General features: G+C 32.4%; 1 protein-coding gene across 1 annotated transcript; it reads left to right on the top strand.

Moving 5' to 3' along the window:
- Window positions 1–13518: 13518 nt before the first annotated feature.
- Window positions 13519–24840, top strand: LOC143058107 (uncharacterized). Its single transcript, XM_076231570.1, has 4 exons — window positions 13519–13638; window positions 18888–19286; window positions 20195–20310; window positions 22394–24840. Exons 1-4 carry the CDS (start codon window positions 13519–13521, stop codon window positions 24174–24176), a joined length of 2418 nt encoding a protein of 805 aa, XP_076087685.1. The 3' UTR covers window positions 24177–24840.
- Window positions 24841–25236: the final 396 nt, after the last annotated feature.

Here is a 25236-nt window from a genome sequence, read left to right as displayed (position 1 = left end):
TGGGTTGGGACCCCCCCCCCCCCCTTTTCAAATGGCTGGATCCGCCACTGACTGGAACACAAAAACATAATAAGTGTCCCTTCGGAATAGTTCAATGAAAATGTTGTGTATTGTGTACTGTTGTTAGTCTGTTGGTCTTTTTTCTTTCCTTTCATTTTTTTCAAACTTATCAATTTAAATGTCTCTTTGGTATCGATGCCTCTCTTTCATAAATTTGTATATCTTGTGTATGATCATATGTAAATCATTGATTCAATCATATGATTATTAATTTAAAGCTTTAAGGAGAAATTTTCATCAGAAACGGTTGACGTTGGTTTAGTAGATGGACGGAAAGACCATTTTCGGAAAGTCAAACGTGTGCCTTTTAAATAAAAATACGAATTTCGTGTTATAAAAAACTGCTGTTAAAAATATTGGATACTATTTAAAATAGCAGTGTATCTTCCTCATGCAAAGCTTTGATTCATTGCCTGGCTTTGTCTATATTTTGTTGTAATTTTTTATTTAAAGCTTGTCGTCTTTTTAATAGATTTTGGATTATCAAAAATGTTTGCCTAGAGCATCACTGAAGAAACATTGAATGTCGAAAAACTCATCTGGTGCAGAAACATAAGAACCATTTGTTATTTTTCTTATTGGACCTATGCATCTGCTGATGGACTGAAAGTCCCCGGGGTATCACCAGCCTAATAGCCAGTACCGAAATGAAAATATGGATTTTGTGTTATTAGAACTTTGCAAAATATTTGAAATAATTCAAAATTAATGAATATATCTCCCTCATGCAAAGCTCTGATTCCTTGCCCGGCTTTGGCTATATTTTTTTGTCCTTTATATGTTTTTATTTCTTCATCTTTTTAATACGATTTGGATTTTCAAATGTTTTGGACTCGAGCATTAATGAAGTAATGCGGCTTCCTCATAATCCTCCACATCTGCAAAACATAGATACATATCCAATTAAAAAGTTTTAATATTCATAGGCAGGCAATGTTGGACCTCAGTATATATATATATATAATGATAGTATATGTTTGATAAAATCTTCATCTATGCCTGTCATTAATCTATTAAATAGACATATTTCATAACATTTGATTTTTGTATTGATTGATGGTTGTCTGGAGTCCAGTGCATGGCAAATATTTCATGAATGATCAGAATGATCATAACAGTTGACTACGAAAACCTATGCATTAAACCGTGTTCTATCGGTCAGATAAAATAGATAAAATAGATAAAATAATAAATAACAAACCAACCAATAACCACATGTATTACTTGTCACCTGTCCTCTCCCATTACCAATGTACTTACATTATCTGCTAATACTATGTACCTGCAATGCCTGTGTCGTCTAAAGCTACTTTTTACAGAAGAAATCCATACAGATATAGCAAATATAATGAACACAAAAATAAATTCAGCAGATATGAAATTGCTCCAACTTGTCAAATGTGCAATCAAGAACCAGAAGACCTTACTCATATGCTTACTACCTGCTCGGCATTAAGTGAGACAAGAAAATAAACTTTCAACCCAATTAAGATTTATGTAACCAAATTCATTGGAGAAATGAAGTGGAAAGAAACATTTATTAATAGACACAAAATTACAGTTCTTATAATTGACTGTACAAACTTCACATATATATTTAGTGAAAGCAAGCTCAAAATAGAAGAACTAGAAATTCTCACAAGAGATATGTGCTACAAGATGCATAACTCTAGACTAAAATTGATTAGTGTGTAATGGCTGTTGACAATTATCACTCAACTTAAATACTTAAAAACTTTTTTTAGTCTATTTTAGATTTGAGCAAGTGTATATATATATTCACGGAGTGTGTACATAGTTAAAGACTTTTATCCATATTACCCTCAAAAGAGGGGTGTTCCTAACAGAGGAAGCTCATGCGAAGAAAAGGAGTAAAGACTAAATGTTTTTAAAAGTTTAAATAAGTATCAAATATAAATGATTTTGCTCGTGTATACTTAACATTTATTAGAACAATTATAGAATATGCATGAAAGTCATGCGATGGTCGTGCTCCACAAGAGTCTGACTATTTAGAATGACTTCTGTGGGAAGCAAGAAGAATAGTAACTGGGTTGCCCGTGCATGCTACCCAGGAACCTATATATTTCGAAACATGCTGGCAAACTGCTAGTGGACATGTACAAGTTAAGACGAGGCTATTATTTCAATAATGGGACTGGCCCTAACAATCTCTGCGATTTAATTTCCCCCACTTGTTGCATGGTCAAATATTTGCGGAAATAGTCCCAATTATTTAGTACTCCGTTATAGACTAGGCTACAACGGAGTAATAAAGAAAGAATTTGTTGAGTCTGTACAATGTACAATTTTATATCAGAAAAAAACACCAGATCCAACAACTAGATGAACAACATAGTCGGGTATAATGTTAACTACGATGAAGATTGAAGAATGACAACGCCAGTTATATGTCTAATTGAAATTGATCAACCAGTTTTAGCCGCAAAACAATCTTGTTTTCTTCTAGGAGGAGATATTATCATCCCATCCCGTCTGCTAAACTCAAGGTTATTGTCGATCTTCCGTTATCATAGTCAGTCCTATAATAAAAATGGAACATGTGTCTCTGAGCCTTATATACCCCCGCTTGTTATAATTTTTATGCATAAATATGTTAATGTACTTGTCGTTTGTTTATGTGTTACATATTTGTTTTTCGTTCATTTTTTTTTTTACATAAATAAGGCCGTTAGTTTTTCTCGTTTGAATTGTTTTACATTGTCTTATCGGGGCCTATTATCACTGACTATGCGGTATGGGCTTTGCTCATTGTTGAAGGCCGTACGGTGACCTATAGTTGTTAATGTCTGTGTCATATTGGTCTTTTGTGGATAGTTGTCTCATTGGCAATCATGCCACATCTTCTTTTTTATGAATAAGTTATTGACATTTTATTTTCTTTTTAAGTTAATGACACATTTTTACATGTTGTGTAGCCTTTTGCTAACTTCAACTACAGGGCACGTACCATAAATTTTGTCATTTTTTAAAAGGGGGACGGATTTATATAAGTTTTTCTTGTTTCCGAACCCCTGTATTTATATTGTATAATGATATTTTGTGCACTTTTTCAAAATAAAATATTGTTGAAACTAACACGACGGGTGCCACATGTACAGTAGGATCTGCTTACCCTTCCGGCGCACCTAAGAACACCCCCAGTTTTTTGGAGGGTTTCGTGTTGCTTAATCTTTAGTTTTCTATGTTGTGTCTTGTGTACTATTATTTGTCTGTTTGTCTTTTTATTCTTTAGCCATGGTGTTGTCAGTTTATTTTCAATCTATGAGTTTGACTGTCCCTCTGGTATCTTACGTCCCTCTTTCATGCCAGTTGACTGCCATATATTTCAGCCCCTAAAATATCTATGATACGCGCACCTGTGCTTCCACATACAGATACAGGATTCACGCATTTAAGACTTTTCGGTAATTATAAGCATAAGTTTCATAACATTTGGATAAAACGAACTATAGAAAACGGAAACTAGAAAGTCAGAATTTTGTAGGTGTAAACCAGGGCATAAATCAATCATGAAAGGTAAATCAAAAATGAATTAAGCCACCCGATTTCTAAATTGATATATGCTTTGTGGTAATAGGCATTGTGTATAAGTTTTTATAACATTTTGTTGAGGCAAACAAAAATTAGAAAACAGAAATCAAATCTAGGGTTCTGAATGTGATGGACGGATTGGTCGGATAGTACGGACGGACAAGTGAAACACTTAATCAGCGACTACTGAAGGGTCATAAAAAAAACCTTGTAAGGTCCATGTTGATGAAAGTAAATGTTATGGACCTACAAAGACTTATATTATAGGAGTACCCGCACGCAGAATGGCATCAATGCCAAAAATATCCTATCAAGTCCTCATGATTTATTGGAATATATAAAAAATAAGTTGTGGTATGATTGCTAATGAGACAACTGTCCACAATAGACCAAATTGACACAGACATTAAAAACTATAGGTCACCGTATGGCCTTCAACAATGAACAAAGCCATACCGCATAGTCAGCTATAAAAGGCCCGATATGACAATGTTTAACAATTCAGACGAGAAACTTACGGCCTTATTTATATAAAAAAAAATGAGCGAAAAAGAAATATGTAGCACATGAACAAACGACAACCAATGAATTACAGACTCCTGACTTGGGACAGGCACATACATAAATAATGTGGCGGGGTTAATCATGTTAGCGGGATCCCAACCCTCCCCCTAAACTGGGACAGTGGTATAACAATACAACATAAGAACGAACTATAAAAATCAGTTGAAAAAGGCTTAACTCATCAAATGGACAAACTATTCTTATGCTGTGTTTATTCTAGAATAGTTAGCTTTAAGATATAAAAATTATTACCAATGAGTGCATGATATAATTTATGAGTTACATCATCATATACCAATCTTGAGCTCTTTTTATGAACGAGTTGCGCCGGTTTTTTTTTATGAACGAGTGACTCTGGTTGACACGATTTCAGGGGTTATAGTTGACATTGAAAAACACTATAATACATTATAGACTTTAACATGATCCACTCTAAACGATGTTAAGTTTTCAAATCCTCGCATCTGTCATACTAAAACATTATTACTTAGCACAGGTTTCTTATTGGAACCTTTCACCCCCTCATTCTCTTTTTTGTGTGTCATGTAAATTTTACTACACACATTTCATTTAAATATCTCACATACTATAATAGCATACTTATCCGTTTATAAAATAAATTGCTATATTTTTCTCAGAAACTATGTATCGATGCATATCAGATTTCTGATTATTTGATATAGTCTTGAGTATTTAACCTAGGTACATTTTTTACTATTGAAAAGATATTATTGTTTTGCCCTCGCCCTTTTTAGCTTACCTTACTTACATGTAATGGTTATAGTATCATTGAAAAATACACGACTGCCGCTGTTATTCCTCTTGAAGTTTTTGACTTATAACTGCGAAAAAAAAGATTAAATCTGACATGCATTTCATATAAAACTACATTTTGGGGTCATTTCTGATTCGAGTTTAAGCAACTTAGTACCAATAGAGGCAGCATATTGTCAGAGGCTCGTTTGTTGAGATAAACACAAATAGTAACTTCTGTTAAGAAATCTGTTATCAGATTTTATTACCAAATTACTAGTTAGTATAGACGTTACGCACGGTATTGCCAATTTTGACGCCATATACTTCGACATTTGCTTATCAAAAGAGATTTAAAAAAAAGTATCGCCGAGTACCGATTTTTATAAAAATAAATATCATAAGATGAATAGAATAGATATTTCAAAATTTATTATTTATAAGGCATTTTTTTTCCTAAGGATCGTTCTTATTTTCTGAACTGTGATGAATTTTCCAATTTGTTTTGTACGGAAGCGTATTAGGGACATAGTAATGCCTCGTTCACACGGACATTTAATTCGAATTGGATTCGAATCGAATGCGAATCGAATTTGCTAATTGCGTTCACACACTCTTCTTTTTTTAATTCGAATTGATTCAAATTGGCTAATTCGAATTACCCAATTCGAAGTAGAAATACGTTTTGGTTAATACGAATTAAAAGTTAACGTCGTTTGGACAGTAAAGCGAATTTGACGCGCATTGTAATTCGAATTAGAATTGACGTTAGGACGTAAAACGTTTCGAATGCGAATTAAACTAATTCGAATTAGTTAATGCGAATCGAATTCGAATTACGTGTGAAATGAGCATTAAAATAAAATTGGCAGTGAACTGTAACGATATTTTGACCTTTCAAATCTCGAAATTTTGACTATAACTTGAAATGTTGACTTTTCAAATCTCCAAATTTTGACTTTTTCAAAACTCGAAATTTCGATTTTATGAAAAGTCGAAATTTCCACTTTAAACTCAAAATTTCGACTTTTTTAAAACTCGAAAATTGGATTTATTTTAAACTAAAATATTTCGACTTTTTTTTAACTCAAAATTTCGACTTTTTTTAAACTCGAAATTTTGACTTTGAATTCTAAATTTCATCTTTTAAAATCTCGAAAAAAAATTCAAAGTTCAAATTTTGACTTTTGAAATCTCGAAATTTTGACTTTTTCTAAGTACTTTTTTAAAACTTTGATGTTATTATTCAACAGTTATTACAATTTAGAGGGCGTACACATGGGCGCATCCACACATTTTGGCAATTTATATTCAGAAATTAAATTGGTTTTGTTCTTTAATTAAGATAATGGATTAGCATTTAATATTAAAGAGTTTCACACAACTATTATCCCTTGTCTTTATATATTAGACTGTTGAATAAAAGTATGTCGTAATATAGGTGTGTCGGAATAACGGGGTTGTCTTGATACACATATCTGAAGTCCAGACTTGAATAATGTATTTGAACGTGAAACATATTTAATTTATTCTTAGGCAAAAACATGATTTTCTATCTAAAATAACCTCTTTAAAATGGTTTAGTTTATTAAAATATTAAGGCTCAGTGTTGAAAGCCGTACATTGACCTATAATGGTTTAATTTTATAAATTGTTTTTTGGATGGAGAGTTGTCTCATTGGCACTCATACCACATCTTCCTATATCTATTATCAAGTTTATGATGTATATGGCTCTCCGCTTGCTGAAATAAATGAATGTGATAATCGCAAACGTATAAATACCGAAATTTTGAGTTTTAAAAAAGTCGAAATTTTGAGTTTAAAGAAGTCGAAATTTCAAGATTTTAGAAAGTCAAAATTTCAAGATAAGAAAAGTTAAAAGTTTCGAGTTAAAGTCGAAATTTTAAGATTTGAAATGTCAAAATTTTGACATTAAAAAAAAAGTTCACTGTCATTTTTATTTTTTCTATGTCCCTAATACGCTTCCGTAGTTTTGGATAGAATGCATAGCAAACTTTTAAAAAAATCTTGCTGCCGGAGGTACACATGAGAAGATAGAAATTAGCCAGTAAGGCCACACCAATTTAATTTCTTGTTCTACGGATTTTTGGACTCCAAAATTTGGGGCGAGCGAGGGATTTGAAAATTTTAATAAAAAAATATTTAATTTGCAAATTTTTGAGGCGAAGCTTGAAAAGTAAAGGCGAGCGATTATAATTTTTTTTTTGTAAACATAAAATAGTAGGTTTTGACAATAATAAAACTTGATTTATCAATGTTTTTCACTTGTACTTTTACATTTTTTTAATTTCTGAAGTATTTTTTCCCTGTTCACCAAGAAATAATTAAATCTGGTCTATGTACAAATGATGTATGTGTGACTGACAATGAGACAATTCTCCATCCAAGTCATAATCAGTTTGGGGACAACCCCTTTATGTTATAAATATCCCTTTTACATGTTTTATGAGGGATCAATATAAGTTATAATATATTTGTTTGTACAAAAGGGGCTCATATTTTCTCAAAGAACAATATATATATCTAGTATTAAATGGTCAAAACATGTCCAAGAATTTTGTAATATTTCTGGACTTTAACCGTGTTAAATTAACACATTTACTTTAACAGTTTGATATTATTCAAAATAAGTGGACCCCTCTTTTAGAAAAAAGTTGTTTAAAATATGATGTAACTCTCCTCTTTTTGAGTACAAAATTCTATGTTTTCAAAGGTTTTGTATAGAAAAACTATAATACAAATCTTTGGTATTTCTATTTTCTTTGCTACATCAGTAAAATGACCCTTGTCTGAGGGAGGGTTGTTCTCAACCTGATAATAACAAACACAGGTCAAAGTAAGGCCTTTTACACAGGGCTTTGATACAGACCAAACAGCAAGCTATAAAGGACCCCAAAATTATTAGCGTACACAATTCGAACAGGAAAACAAACGATCTAATTTATATATCCAAACGGGAAAATACCAATGAACAACATCAACAAACGATAACTACCGAACGACAGGCCCCTGAATCAATCAGGACAGGTGCATAAACATGCAGCGGCTATGAATAGCTTTGTTTCGCCAGCATACAATATAATTGCAGTTGAAGGCAAATCTGTCAGAAGTTCTCTGTACTTTATTTTAACAACGAACATAAGTAAGGGGGAAAGAAACCAATTTTTTGTTCTTTACAGGTATTTCCGTGGTTATAAATTCATTTCGGAGCACTCCCTCTTTGGATAAATAGGTTTCATGCTGAAAAAAAATATTCTCACAGATATTTACACAGTGTGGTGGGGTGCTTTTATGTTTAAAATCGTTATATATACAGGTTAGACTGTGATTTTAAAAACAAATGTTGATATCTATCTTTTTATAATATTTACAAAAAAAAAAAACGGTGCGGGAAATGGACATGATTACATTTCGGGATGCGGGAAGCGGGAATATAAAAAAAAATAAAAAAAATCTGTTTTGAAAAAAAATAGGTGCGGGCGGGTCCGTCGAACAAGGAATCAAATTGGTGTGGCCTAAAATAGTGTTGACAAATTAAACATAAACAGGTATTTATTTCATAAAATTCGGTAATATAATAATTTTGGCATATTTCGTTATATAATGATTTTAGTAGAAATGATTATTTTAGATTGAACTCACTTTTGTTTAATATCTGTATATGACTGTACGAGATATTCAGACTATTTGAAATGCTTGTTCTCATACTTTTGTTTTAGCACTGATGGTTTTATCTTACAAAAGGCCTTTGTACACTTTTTTGAAATACAAGACCATTGTACCTCGGATTCTAATCTATAAAAGTGCGTGATTTGCGTGAAAACTTTTGTACATAAGAAATTATCCCTAGTCCATCCCCCCTTTTCCCTGTGTCTATAAAGGGTCTATTCCTTATGTGTGCGTGTTTTTTTCATCTGAGTGATATTTTGATTCATCAGACCTTTTTTTAATGAACATTTGAAGGAATGATTTTAACTGCTTAGACGGAAAAGTGTGTATTCAGATAAATGAAGCCACTGTGCAGAAGCGTCTAAATAATGTCCTTGGACATAATTGCTAGACATAGGGAATGCTTTCCGGAAAAAAAACGTAAGGTTATGATGTTTATGAAAACACCTGACTCATTAAGCCATGTGTATGAATTTATAGTTTGAATATTTTAAGTATGTTAATTTTGTATTATAAAGGGACATTTTCTATTTCTATTACATATTAATTTCACCAAAGGAATGGAGAAAAAAAAACGTTTGGACATAGTGGCTAGACATGCGATTTATTTAAATTATGCTTCATGAAAAGGTTTTGTTTACATTTGAAACTTTGAAAATGCTTATCGTTTTCAGAACTTTCTATTGTATATAGTTTTAATATGATTTGATAATATTAAAGTAATAATTATAGAATTTGAAATTTGATTAAGTTACCGCTTTAACACATAAAGACATGTACCTCTGCTGAATTCTTCGTTGTGGACTTCCTTCAAATTTCACCAACGCCAAAAAAACGGCTATGACGTTAGAATATAAATCAAGCAGGAAGTTGCAGATTTTATGTGCAAAATTAACAAGTGTATTTTATTCAATCTGAAATGTTACGCCGGACATGCAATTATTAACGTAAAAGTAAGACTAGTGTGATCAATAAAATAAATTTTTGGTGCAAAAATTTATAGAATCAACTTAAAATAAGAAAGACATGTCAAGGCCTTTCTGTAGATATATGGATGTTGGTGGATTTATTTTGTATAGGCGAATGATTGCTGTTATAACATCATAACATCGAAGTTTAATCTGAACGTCATTACCGTGCGTAACGTCATAATAGTACCAGATTTCATATAATATTTTTGGTTCTTCTATAGATATAGTTTGTATTGCATGCATTCCTAGGTTTTTCGTCATTATCTAATGTAGTTTGTCTTTATATTTTTGCATAGAGAGAGAGGGGACGTCACTAATGTTATTATAGCTTGTGTCTCGTTTGCTACTTTTTTTTATAAAAATAATGTATAAAAAAGCTGTGGTATAAGTGCCAATGAGACAAATCTCCATCAAAGACATAATGCGTACACACACATTATTTTAAAACTAAACAGAACAAATCACTACAGCAAAGACTACTCAGTTTAGGCTAAACTACTACAGTGTATAGCATCCGCCTACAATAATTGAATGATCAAAGTGACGAGTTGATGTACGGTACCTATAAAAATTCTATTGACATAATTACAAATTATAGATTACATCATCATATCTTCATGTCTTTTTATCGACGTTTACCTTACAGAATATCACCCATTAAGGACCTCGGGCAATTGACATGTTCGTAAAGCACAATTTGCACACTGTCATGAGTGTCTGATATATATGGAGCTAGCTATGGTTAGACAAGTCTTGAAGTTAATTTTGTGATGTCACTTGTTCCTAAAGCAAGTATGGCTTTAAATGAGCATTTATTTTGAGTAATCCTTTTAAAAAAACTACTGTAAATTTTGATTTCGCTTTGAAAATATGTAAATCAATTACGCACTAAGAAAATAGAAAAACAAGAATGTATCCCCAGTACACGAATGCCCCACTCGCACTATCATTTTCTATGTTCAGTGGACCGTGAAATTGGGGTACAAACTATAATTTGGCAATAAAATTAGAAAGATCATATAATAGGGAACATGTGTACTAAGTTTGAAGTCGATTGGACGTCAACTTCATCAAAAACTACTTTGACCAAAAACTTTAACCTGAAGCGGGACAGACGGACGGACAACCGGTACGACAGACAGACCGACAACCGGACGGACGGACGGACAAACGGACGGACACACAGACCAGAAAAAAATAATGCCCCTTTATTATTGTAGGTGTAGCATAAAAACGAAATTGAATTTTACATGTTTTTAATAGTATGTTTAAATGGTCAAAATCATACAAGTAATTCACTTGGTTTAGACTTTTTCAAAACATTGTCTTCAGAACGTTCTTGGTCCTCTATACATTTTCCACATCATTGGCTTTCAAAAATATGGCTGTGAGCAATCCTCACGGAGATACAACCAGAGAAGCACTTTGGACGCATGAAATGTATAGAGTGATCTCTTTTTTATCTGCTTTGCTTTTTCGTAATGATTGATTGATTGATTGATTGCTTGATTGATTGATATATTATGGGTTGCTTAATGTCCAGCTTGAAATATGTCATAAAAGTTTAGGACGAGAATAAGTTAACAATAAATACAATAGGTAGTTCCTGTAATAGAGGCTGCTACTGGAAAATGTAGATATATTGGATAGGGATAGCAGCTTGGCCTTCCATCAGGTCACAAACGAACAAACGAACAAACGGACGCAAGATGTGATTTAAAATAAAAAGCAGGACAGGAGTTTTGATAAAAAAAAAAACAGGATGATGACATTTTGTGTAAAAAAAAAAAGATGAAATAAACTAATAAAAAAGGCACGACCGAAAAGAGTGAAAAAAAAGGTTGGACAGAGATTACAACTAAAGAATATGCAGGACAAAATTATTCATCATAGCTTCCCCCACCCCCTTAAATTTGAACGGTAGATCTTTTACTACGACACGCAACCTATCCTGGCTAACAAACATGTTACTTTCGGGTAAAAAAATATTTGAACGTATACATGTAGTATTTGTCGTTGTCAGCTTAAGCCCTATTTTTCCAAATTACTCGGACCTTGTGCAACCGCGGACTTCACAAACTAAATATCAAGTCATGATTTGGGGTTGTATTTGCTGGAATGGTGTCGGTACACTTACTCCTGTAGAAGGCAATATTAATGCTGTCAAATATCAAGAAATACTTGATGAACATTTGTGGCCAGTGATAGCTCGGCATTTTCCGGGAGGAAATTATTTATTCCAGGATGACAACGCCCCTGTCCATCGTGCACGGTCCACCCAAGAGTTTGTAGCTCGGAACGGAATAACCGGTATGAGCTGGCCTGCACAGTCCCCCGACTTGAATATAATCGAAAACGTTTGGTTATTATGTAAAAAGAAAACTTCAAACACGTACTGGGATGATTAAACCTAAAAATGAATTATTCCAAGAAATCCACCGTATTTGGGTCAGTATTTCCCCTGCCTATATTCAGTGCTTATACTAGTCGATTCCGAAAAGGATATTAAATGTAATCAGGCTAAAAGGACACTTAACAAAGTATTAGAGGTAACTTTTTATTTTTGTTGTATTTCATTGGTTGATTTATTTACAGTGCAAGCATGAACTTTACAACTTTCGTTTTGAAATGTAAACGTGACGCCATTGTGACCGAATACTTTTTGCACGTCTCTGTATATTAACACTTTCAGGAATTAAAGCAAAACACGACTCTTAACATCAGCTGAAGTATGCCATTGCTGAGAAATTTACGAATTCAAAATGGTTTTTATATACATGTACCTTCAAATCCGGTAATTTTGTTCGATCAAGACGAAAACTGTTTACTGGCCAGTATCGACTATTTATGTGGACATGTGCATCCATCGGATATTCTTTTTCTTCCAAAATACTACTTATACCCGGTTACGTCCAATCTGAGTTTATGTTATATGTATTTCTTTTTGTATCCATCTAATTAGTTAAGCCCTTGTAGACTGACTTTTTTAGTTCGTTCTTGTGTTGTACTGTTACACCATTGTCCAAGATTAGGTATAGGCTTTGTTCATTGTTGAAGGCCGTACGATGACCTTTATTTTGTGTCATTTGGTCTCTAGTGCATCGTTGTCTCATTGGCACCATTCACATCTATTGTTTATCTATAATTTGATTTTTTTCTCTTTCGTTCTGTTTATTTATCCTAAGTCAGGAATATGACAGTTGTTATATTCGTTTAATGAGCTTCAGCATTTGATAAGGGGCTTTCCGTTTTGAATTTTCTCGGAGTTGGGTATTTTTGGGATTTTACATTTTATCATTCTCAATATTCAAACAGTAATTCCTATCAAGGTTTACTACGAATATCTGGATGTGCCAAGTGGGGTGCTAGTGTTTAGAATAGAGCATGGAAACAATGAGACAAAGTTTAGACTAAAGAGCAAAAAAAAAAAAAAAACAGTTCAAAACCCCTAATGGGTCTTCAACGCAGCGAGAAAAATGTTGCACCAGGATGCAGGATTCAGCTGGTCCTTCAAACATAATGTAACCAGGGTTTCCGATATCACACACTGCTTTGAATATCTTTTTATATTCTTGAAATGAAATTATTTTAATAATCGTATGTATTTAAACTATTTTATATAGACATTATTTTACAGCCTCTTAATAATTCTCAATAGAATGGTACTTTTATTTTATATTTGTATATTGTCCGTCTTATCTTGTTTATATACTCTGTATGTACTGTATATTTTATGTATTGAAAGTAGTGAGACTATAATAAAATATTGAATCTGAATCTATTATATATATTAATCTTAAATATATATTTATTATCATATGTACCCTACGGCTATCTACCGTACAGTTAAGAATGTGCGGTTGACAATCATTTTATTAACCGATTAACATCGATCAGTCAAAGGAGAAGAAAATAAAATTATGATGACCATAAAGACGTTCAAACATATGATATATCGAGTTGTCATTCCGTGGTCAGTTTGTACTATTATGTCCACATCTAGATCATTTCTATTACTGCCAAATGGTAATCGGAATTTCAAGGTATGAGTAAATTTTCATTTTACTTTTTAAAACTAAGCTTGTGTATTTGTTTTATTAGTTTTGATTACGTTGTTTTTAATTCACTTATTCGAATCAACATTTCGACCACGCTTGTGACTTATTATAAAGTCAGTGCTTAGGTGTGATCTTAATATATGTGTACCACGGAAAATGTAAACTCTATAAGTATATTAATTATGTAGGTTTAGTTTTCATTATTTCATTTTCATATAGTTAGATAATATTTTAAATTCAGATTTTCCTATTTTAGAGTTTTCTCTCTCTCTTTCCGAAATGATTTAGCATTTTTCCTATGAACATAAACGACAAAATTGATATATTATAAACAATTTGACGTGTATGTAGAAAAAAGTCAGTAATTGATAATTTTACATTGAAAATGTACTAAGTTATTTTTTTTCTATACAATAACCTAAGGAATGTTTTAACATTGATTGTATATTATGTGATACACTTATAAATACACTAGGCAATACAATTGCTTATTTTCAAAAGAAATTGTAATACCTATTCCAAAAGTCCAGTGCCAAATATTTCATGCATGTTCAGGACGATAAACTATATATATATAATATTGGATTTATATTTGTTTAAGGGAGATACCATTTAACTCAAAAATGGGCAGTGGGGGGGGGGGGGGGGGGGGGGGGGTTCTTTTATCGCTGTAGATTATTATTTTTTTCAAACTATCATCAAAACATTTTTTTTTTAATTTTATGAATGGTGAAAATTTGAATTCAGAAATAAAATTCATCTGTTTGACCACCATTTTATTTTATAGAAAAAAACCATACCCACACTTTATTTGAAGTTAAGTGGTCGTTCCCTCAAAAAATATTTCATTGTGAATGCTTATTTAAGTATAATGAAGTGTTTTTGACTTTTTTCTCACAAAAAACACCTTTTTTGTCAAATAATCTTTCGTCTCGTCTCGTCTTGTTGCATATGTCAATCAACCAGTTTAAATGAACAAAAAAAAATCAACACTAGTATCCTTTGTCGGATTTCGTCATCAATTTATGAAAAAAAAACATGTAACATATTAAAACACTGGTTTCTCAGAATTTGTCAAATTTAATTATTTGTTTAAAAAATTTGTTAACTGTTACAACCAAAAGTTAACCCTTAAGCAAAATTTCATTGTTTGATGGAAAAAAACACTGGTTTCTCTGTCAGAATTCGTCAAATTAAATTTTTTGTTTAAATAATATGTTAGATTGTAACAACCAAACCCTTAAACAAAATTTCATTGTTTGAAAAAAAACCACTGAAACAAAAACTGTCGGTTTTCCGTGTTAAAGCCATAAATTTCAAATATGCTGATTATTATTAATAATACATGATACATAAGTCAATGTACTAGAGTATACTATAGAAAAACAAGGGCTAGCTCATACCAGACACGGAACATATGTATTCTGTTGTAGTTTCGTCATGTTCTTGTCTGAGAACAAGATATTATATTTCATACTTCATTTTTTTCTAGTATTGTTTAGCTTTTCTTGTCCACCAATTGCAATGAAATAGCAATAATACATAAATTGTACTAAGTGTGATAAGGGACTTTCCGTTTTGAATTTTTGAATTGAGTTAAGTGTTTTTCTTATTTTACTTTTTGTTGAATTGAAACAGAATTTAAAAGATCTTTCTATGGTTGCTCGTATTTAAGGTAAAAGGATTAAATTGTATAAGATAAAAGTGAGTACATGTTTAGGATATGTTAATACCGTTAGCGGCACTCGAACAAGCGATTCAACGACAACTTGAAGTTTTTGAATATACAAAAAAAAAATATTAATCTCCCGATAGTAATTTTTAACGGATAATTTGAAAATTGATTCGTAAAATTTATCTTGAACATGCTAATGAAGTGCAAAGGTACATGTGTTTATATGTTCCATTGAGGATTACTATTACACGAGTAAAAGGTTATATAGTTATGCGTCAATGAGACAGCAACCCGCGACAAAATAGCCAAACGAAATCTTAATGTCAATATTAACAGACAATAATAGAAAGATGTCTAATATATTCTAATCAATGAACCCGAGTGCATTAAAATTTTGAATAGCTTTAACTAAAGAAACAAGGGCGGATCCGGTTAGTCAAAATAAAGGGGGATCCAACTTATGTCCCCATTCAAAAGCATTGATCGTCAAGAAAATGGATACAGCTCCAAACACTGCATCCGCCACTGAGCAATCAAAGACCTAACATTCACCCTAAACCTTCGTCGTAGTTTTCCTAAAATTAGAAGGGAATGTATGATAAGAAAGTTAGATCTGAAGTAGACAAATAATTATTTTTAGTTCGGCAACCTCACTCTTCTTTCTACAGAGACTTGTCTATATTTTGTTTGAATTAACAAATACTGCTGAGTCGTTTAACAGAACTGCTGAAGAATTATTATATTTACTGATAATGTTGCATGTTTCTAGTCCATCAGAATTTAATCCTTTTCTTATTTCAAATATATAGATAGGCTTTTTTTGGCGGGGGGGGGGGGGGGGGTTCTCACTTTCTGTTCGACCTTAAAAAATATAGTTATCACAGGCCTTCCAAATTCTGGTAGAATTGATAAAATGTTTGGCATTACACATTGTTATGTATTTCTATAATAACACTACCTCATTACATGACAGGGCGTTAACTAATCAAGCAAAACAGTCATTTTCACGTCCCTTTTCTCTCAATGAAATAGAAAAGTTTGCTTATAAATCAATGATCGATTAAGCACTAGCTCTGTCACAATCGATCAGTATTTTTTAGTAGCATTCCATTCTTACAGACGAAGTCACGTGACAATGGAGCAAGATTCTGCTAACCAAGTCCATGTGAACTTAAAGGGTTTTGTTCATACGGGCCCTGGTATGATATTCATTATTATTTTTCAACCTAATAAAAAATAACAATTACAAAAGTTTATGTCTAAGTTTAAGCTAAATAGTAGAAGGAAATGGATTTGTCATATAAGTTACAGTAGATATTTTTATTTTAATTATTACTTTCGGATTTGACATGAATTATTTCCAGCCATAATATTAGGGTTGCCATCTCACGAAATACGTTTAACACCGCCGCATTTTTGGGCCTGTCCCAAACCAGGAAACTCTGATCCTTTTTAATCTTGTATTTAAAAAAATAAAAAGTTAATTTATATTTTCTGGAGTTTAGTATGACGTCCATTTTTACTGACCTAGTAAACATAGATATAAGAAGATGTGGTATTAGTGCCAATGAGACAACTCTCCATTCAAGTCACAATTTATAAAAGTAAACCATTATAGGTCAAGGTATAGTCTTAAACACAGAGCCTAGGCTCACACCGAACATCAAGCTATAAAGGGCCCAAAATAACTAGTGTACAACCATTCAAACGGAAAACCCAACGATCTGAACTATATAAAAAACGAGAAACAAGAAACAGATTCCTGACTTAGGAAAGGTGGAAACAACTGCAGCGGGATTAAACGTTTTAATGGTACCAAATCTTCTCCCTTTTGTGAAACAATGATATAACTTAAGCCAGCTGAGGGCCACCTCCAGCAGCGGGATTTTCTCGCTGTGTTGAATACCCATTGGTAACCTTCGGCTGGTATTTGCCCTTTGGTCGGGATTTAGTTATGACGGACCGACGACGGACGACAAGTGGTATAATTTACACCATATCTTAAGCTTCTTTTTTTTATATATATATTTAAATAAGGCCGTTAGTTTTCACATTTGAATTGTTTTACATTGTCTTATCGGGGCCTTTTATAGCTGACTATACGGTATGGGCTTTGCTCATTGTTAAAGGCCGTACGATGACCTATACATTGTAGTTGTTAATGTCTGTGTCATTTTGGTCTCTTATGGACAGTTGTCTCATTGGCGATCATACCACATCTTCTTTTTTATATCTTAATAATTATGAGAACGTACATAGCCCTCACGAGACTATTGATCAATGGTGTCCAAATGTAAACTTTTTAAGGGATAATTGGAATAATTAGAACATAGAACTGAGTACAAAAAAAATGTATGTCAACGAAGTTTACACCTAAATATTTGTATAAAACCTGTATTTCTGTCGATAAATACTTCAAGATGGTTAAGAATTATTAATATTGTCTTGACATACATAAGGACATTAATGTCACCTTTACTGACCATCGACACATTAATAATATAATATCTACTTTTCACTTATCAAGTTGAACGCTTTTCGTATACATCGTGTATATATATGTGTATTGACTGTCACCTTTGACCATGTTAATGTGACAAATTTCAATCACATTCGGGACAGACAACTGATCTGTTAAAATGAGGTTTGCTATATTTGCAACGTTGGTAAAACATGTTTGTATAACGCTAGCCCAATTTGCAAGGCATAGATACAAAAAGTGTATTACAATGTACTTTACTAAAATGATTTATAACTTCAAAATAAATAAGAAGTAGTTAACTTGACTTTTAATTTTTAAGGGAGCTACCATTGTTTTATAAAACAGGTTGCTCGGATGAAATTTGAACAAAGTCAGGACAGGAGCTTTGAGTAGAAAAAAAGATGCAGGATGCGCATCTTTTCAAAAAAAAAAAAGAATGGATGACAATTTTAGAAAAAAAGAAAAAGGCAATACCACCCCTCCCCCTTCCGGCACAATCAATTAAATGGTAGCTCCCTAAAATCATTGTTCATATCAATTATGGAAATTAACAATGCAACGGGAAAATAGAAAGAAAACAGTAATATTATTTTTTTTAAAGGTCATTTAGAAATAATTTTATTAGAGTCGTTTTAACATAATTTATTGGTCTAATATTGTTTATAAGATATTTAAAATTATTTTTCCTTTCACTGACTGATTAGTTTCCCTTTACATGTACTTCGAGTTAACTTGACATGATACATTTAGAGTATCATCGGTTGCTGAGTGGTTTCGGTACTCAAATAATTGTTCACTAGCCTATCGACACTGAAGTTGCGAATCGTAACCCCGCACGTAGGTGGTGCACATAACTTTAATTTAATTCATCATTTTCCTATACCAAAAATCAGTGGTTCTCTTTAGCTCCCTCTGCCAATAAAATCTGACTGCCACAATAGCTCAATAGTGTATAAAGTGCCACCACCAAAACTAGTACACCAATTTATCAATCAGTATAAAAAATTAGAGAATACAAAAACGAAGCACCAAAATCTTGACCCTCATAAATAATTGATGTTTTGCTTTTAATTTCAGATGCAGTTTGTGTTTTTTGTAGTATCTCTCTACATAGGCGCAACATCTGGACTGATAGAACCGATTCCCTTACCATCATCTTTGGAGGAATGTATCAATTATAAAGTTAACTTAAACAAAGGCTCCGGAGTTCCATTACATGTTATCCAAAATTTATGTCTTAGTAAATTTATGTCGTTTGAAACACCTCATTCCTGGGCTCGTAATGTGACGACAGAGGAACAAAACTATATGAGATCTCTCATTCGGAAAGTCATTTCGGAGACAGAAGGCTCTGGTCGACATCGATTCAAAAGAAATGTCTTGATCCCTCAACGGATACGTCGGGAAATAAGAGCAGCCCCATTCAAGCAGTGGGATGACTACGCCAAGGCCGTGAGACGCTTGAAATTTGAAGAGGTAAGTAAACTCATGAACATAAACTATAAGTCACCAATAAACAAATAATAAATATGATATATACATATAGCAGTAATTGACAACCTCTGAATTACATGCTCCTGACTTGGAACAGGTACACGAATAATGCTGCAGGGCTTGAAATATATAGTGGCAGCAATCCAGATGCAAGATACATGTAAACCCAATGCTGAAATACACATTTAGGACCATAAAACCAAAAACGGTCTAAACAAAAGTGGAAAAGAAAAAAAAACCATGTATTTCTCAAGTCTTTATTTCCTCCTTAGTTCTAGTTAAAGAACATAATTTATAAATTCACAATTTGAAATTAAAATATTTTTTTAGGTACCTTACTATTTGTAACTAGTAGTTCTCCTCAAGGACTGCGATTACTTACCATAAGCAAAAGCGTGACTCGCATGACCTCATCTGAATATTATGGCGTGTTTTACAACAAACTATGACAAAGAGTAAATCAGACTGCAACTCTTCAACACAACAAAACAAAAAAGTCGGTCTTTAAGACCACCATATGATCTTCAAGTATATACAAATGCATTTAGTTCTATTTACCACATGTCAATCTGTTAACCGACCCAAATGTTAACGATTTTTCAATAAATACTGATCTGTTATTAACGAAAAAATTATTCGTTAATAAAAAAAAATAAAAAAATAAAAAAAACAGAAACACAAAGAATTTAACAAACTTTCATGTAAAATGTTTTGGTCAATCACTTGATATTTGGTTTCATGTGATGTGTTTTGAATTTCTGTCTGTGTGTCTTTGGTTTTTTTTTTGCCATTGTGTTGTTTTTCTTTATTTTTCGTTCCGTGGTTTTTGATTGCCTCCGTTACAGTACCTTTTAACACTTAAGTAAAACTGTTACTGTATCCCCTTTTAGATTGGACCAAGTGGTAGAAGCAGGTACGATACAATTGCAGATATTCACATGACAGCCATTAATTCATCACATTTTGGACCAAACTTTTTACCATGGCACAGGTTGTACCTCATAACGTAAGTGATCAGGATATTCTTTTACTTAATGATACTTTTTGTTAAGGGAATAAATTATATCATGCGCTTAAAGAAACCATTGAAAGTTCATTTGCTAATCAAAATCGACTAAGGTAGATGCTCTCTGAGCTACAAAGTATTCCTTAAACAATAACTAACAACAGAAAACCAATATAATGCAAAATGAATTAAAAAAAAATGTTGTGTGTTTTTCATTAAGTAATATTTCAATAGAATTTTCAAACGCGGAGTCAAATAAAGATTGGTATTTAATTTATACATTTTTTTTTTATAAAATTTGCTATCAATACACGTAAGCAACAATGAAACTAATGCATATTTGGTAAACTGACATTACATACATTTTTAGTTGAGTAGAATTTGCTTGAATTTAGCTGTTTATAAAATAGACCATACCGATTAAATAATATAATTGCTAACAATTATACACGTAAGCAACAATGAATCTAATGCATACATTTTGTATTTGGTAAACTGACATTACATACATTTTTAGTTGAGTAGAATTTGCTTGAATTTAACTGTTTATAAAATAGACCATACCGATTAAGTAATATAATTGCTAACAATTATACACGTAAGCAACAATGAATCTAATGCATAATTTTGTATTTGGTAAACTGACATTACATACATTTTTAGTTGAGTAGAATTTGCTTGAATTTAGCTGTTTATAAAATAGACCATACCGATTAAATAATATAATTGCTAACAATTATACACGTAAGCAACAATGAATCTAATGCATACATTTTGTATTTGGTAAACTGACATTACATACATTTTTAGTTGAGTAGAATTTGCTTTAAATTTAACTGTTTATAAATAGACCATACCGATTAAGTAATATAATTGCGAATAATTATACACGTTAGCAACAATGAATCTAATGCATACATTTTGTTTTTTGTAAACTGACATTACATACATTTTTAGTTGAGTAGAATTTGCTTGAATTTAGCTGTTTATAAAATAGACCATACCGATTAAATAATATAATTGCTAACAATTATACACGTAAGCAACAATGAATCTAATGCATACATTTTGTATTTGGTAAACTGACATTACATACATTTTTAGTTGAGTAGAATTTGCTTGAATTTAGCTGTTTATAAAATAGACCATACCGATTAAATAATATAATTGCTAACAATTATACACGTAAGCAACAATGAATCTAATGCGTACATTTTGTATTTGGTAAACTGACATTACATACATTTTTAGTTGAGTAGAATTTGCTTGAATTTAACTGTTTATAAAATAGACCATACCGATTAAGTAATATAATTGCGAATAATTATACACGTTAGCAACAATGAATCTAATGCATACATTTTGTATTTGGTAAACTGACATTACATACATTTTTAGTTGAGTAGAATTTGCTTGAATTTAGCTGTTTATAAAATAGACCATACCGATTAAATACAAGAATAACAAAACATAGCAAAACAAAACATTTAAAGTTGATTACAGCAGTTTTTAATTATTTCATGGTGTTTCTTTCTGGTCACTTTAACGGTACCAAATTTACTACAAAATACGAGGTGTACAGTTGAAAAATTCAGGACCTCCATGTAATCCTCAGAATAAATTAGATGAACTCAAAACTTATAGAAATATTGAAGAGCTAATAAATAATCCACGGTGTTTTTTTCTCTCAATATTATGTCCATCATTTTAAAGGAAGAAAATGATAAAATTCCAGTGGCAAATATTACATGTTAAATCTAAAACGATAACTTAGACTTTGATCATGAATTTCCTATTTTACTAGATCGATATTTAAAGCAGATTGTTAGCAGGCATGCAAGCTAAACATGCACATTGTAGGATGAGAAGTGAGATGTGTTACTACACACACTGAACTATGTATATTAACGCACAGTAAAAAGCTTACATACTAATATATATATTAAGTCTTTGTTTTAAACCTACATGGGATAGTGTGTCATTACTGGACGTTATTATAGAATATATAAAACCCATCTATCGGCATCCGAATAAATTGAAATAATATAAACATACACACATTTTTATACATTTATAATTACAGAATGGAAACTGCATTAGGTGTGCCTATTCCGTATTGGGATTCCTCTATTGATTACGAGATGGAACATCCGACAAAGTCAATTATGTTTACACAGAAATATTTCGGGAACGGATTCGGTATGGTAAAAACTGGACCCTTTGCTAAATTTCAAACGCCTTCTGGTCCATTGATACGGAACATAGGAAGTGATGGATCTTTATTTAATAAGAGGGATTTAAATGCTATTTTCACTAGAAGTCTTATATCTAAGATTTCAGAGCCGACAGCTGAAGAGAGGGTAAGCTTAGAGGGACAACATAATTCTATTCACAATTGGATAGATGGACAGATGAACACACAGGAGTTTAGTCCACACGATCCAATTTTCTGGACTCATCATTCTTTTGTTGACTATATATGGGAAGGATTTAGGAAAGTTCAATTCGCACGTGGAATTGACCCCGTACTAGACATTCCCGAACCACCAGAAAATGTTACGTTTCAGAGCGGGAGTGATCCTTCTGTTGGTTTATTTGGATTTTATAATCGTGAAGGATATTCTTCAAAAATTGCAAAAATGGTTTCATATGAACCTCATCCCGAATGTCCAAAATGCTGTGGAAGCCCTGATATGTATTGCGATACCAGAAAACATGTGTGTGTAAGTAAGATAAGAGATCTCATGGAATATGAGGGAAATCGCGCAGAAGCACAGGAAATAGCAGATAAAATGATCGAAGCATCAACGGGAAGGCAACGTAGAGTATTTTCGGAATACATGCGAGATGATCGAGTGCGAGGTGACTCCTTAACATTAAAAAAGAAAGCAAAACTGAGAAACCTAAAAAGGCATCTAATGAATGGAGGTGTTAACGATTTTCCAGGAAGTTCACCCTTATACAATCGAGTTCCGCCTTTTAATACGGAAAATATTTACCATGGACTTCCACAAGGATTTTCACCGATGAATGATGCTCCTCCTATACAAATAATCCCGTCCCCAGATTTTCGAATTAGAGGGTTAAATTTTCTGCCCAAGCCAACAGTGGATATAATTTATGGTCCGATACAGTTTGATTCACTTGTCGTTTATCCAAACAACAATATCCATACTCCAGGTCACCACTATAACAACGCTGGTCCGAAACATACACCCTTTCCACATTATATGACAGACATGCGCACAAGAAATCATGTTTTGCATTTGCGAAGAAGACGAAGTCTGACTAAAAGGACAAAAACGTCTGCTAGAAATCAAATATGGAAACCGACTCTAGAAAATAGTTTTTTCTTAAACGGTAAATCTGACCTTGATGCATGGGCTTTTGTTCCTGTCAAAATAATTTATAATAATATCAAAGAATCGACATTCCAAAACAAATTGAATTTTACCGGAAGTAATACTGCTCTGCAGACGATACTCGGCGACAAAACAGAAACTTGTGGGGAAAGGATAGATAGTCCTCTGAAGATTTTCGTACAATCTCATGGACTGAACTATTATGGAAAATACAAAGACTTTGCAGTTTATCAAAATAGAGAATCAGAGTTGAATTATATCGCAATTAAAAAACCTTCCAAAAAATCAGTGGAAACATATATTTCTGCGTATGATTCGTGTGGGAATACGTGTAACACAAGATGTATAATCCCCGGTGTTTATCCACCTGTTTATAGAAGTTGCGCAGGCGCAATCAGTGTTTCTAGTAAAGAACCTTTTATGTACAACGATGTTCTAAGCGCAATTCAAGGATTGCCCGTTGAGGAAAATATTCCTATAGTCTTTGTATGTGATATACTGTGATAACATCTTCCAAATAGAGTTGAAATACTGGATAAATGCATGCAAGCAATGAAAATTCTATTCCAAACTGTAACTTGCGTTCCATTGTTTCGTTGGGTTTATTTTCTAAATTAACCAGTGTTCATAGGAAGATAAAGCATTGAGATAAGACGAAAAGGCTCATCCAATTATATAGGCCGAGTTCACATGAAACTCTTAGACATTTTTACTAACTCGGGTTCCAACAATCCAAGTTTATTTGAATCTCTCGAGATAACCCCGCTTACCCCGGTTCCAACCTCACTGTGCAAGGGTTAATTAAACTCGAGAAACCCTCGTCAAACCAATCAGATGTAATTCTTTTTTATGCTTATTCAATACCCTACCCTAGAGGTTTTTTTTTTTCTGAATAGCAACTCGACTGCGTTCATGTGATACTTTTGAATCTCTAAAGTGGACTCTTGAGTTTTAAGTGAACTCGGTCACTGATGTGTCAAATTAGTCGAGTTGTGGCTCCATGTGCAGTGAGGTGTGACACATAACAATTGTTTGGCGTTTAAAGAATGAAAAATAAGTATAGTTTTAACTGAGAATTGAAACAAAAGAAATGTGCGTACATCCATGTAATGGCGTGTTAATTAGTAAACATTAGCTGTAATTACATGTATGCGAAAGAGTAATTATCATATATCTGAAGATGAGATTTTCTATATATTTTCGTCTTCCACGAACTTACGAACCAATCCTTGTTATTGTATTTTTCAAATCCAAAAATTGAAAAAAATATATATAATAGTTCATTATGTATTGTTATCGTGTTAGATTATGATATTCAATATTTCTGGAAACAAATCACAAACTATCTGATGTATAACTATAAAGTACACGTATGTATGTCCTTCATAATTTAGAACTGTTTTAAAGTCAAATCTTAACAATATATCGAATTTCTGATTTCTGTTATTTCGTGACATTTTCAACATTAATGGAATCGTTGTAATGATAAAACATGATTACATAAGGCAGAACTTTTTATATTTCCAAGTATTTCAGAGAATAAATGTTATGTACATGGATATAA

Source organism: Mytilus galloprovincialis, chromosome 14 (genome assembly GCF_965363235.1).
Source record: "Mytilus galloprovincialis chromosome 14, xbMytGall1.hap1.1, whole genome shotgun sequence".
In the NCBI taxonomy this organism is placed as follows: Eukaryota; Metazoa; Mollusca; class Bivalvia; order Mytilida; family Mytilidae; genus Mytilus; species Mytilus galloprovincialis.
This window is presented reverse-complemented; position numbering and strand designations above follow the sequence as displayed.

Bases quoted from the DNA above. Each gene is read 5' to 3' on its own strand.
- LOC143058107 (XM_076231570.1), top strand. From the start codon at position 13,519: ATGACCATAAAGACGTTCAAACATATGATATATCGAGTTGTCATTCCG. The intron at 13,639-18,887 runs GTATGAGTAAAT...TTTTAATTTCAG, and splicing joins ATGGTAATCGGAATTTCAAG to ATGCAGTTTGTGTTTTTTGT. The intron at 20,311-22,393 runs GTAAGTGATCAG...TTATAATTACAG, and splicing joins CACAGGTTGTACCTCATAAC to AATGGAAACTGCATTAGGTG.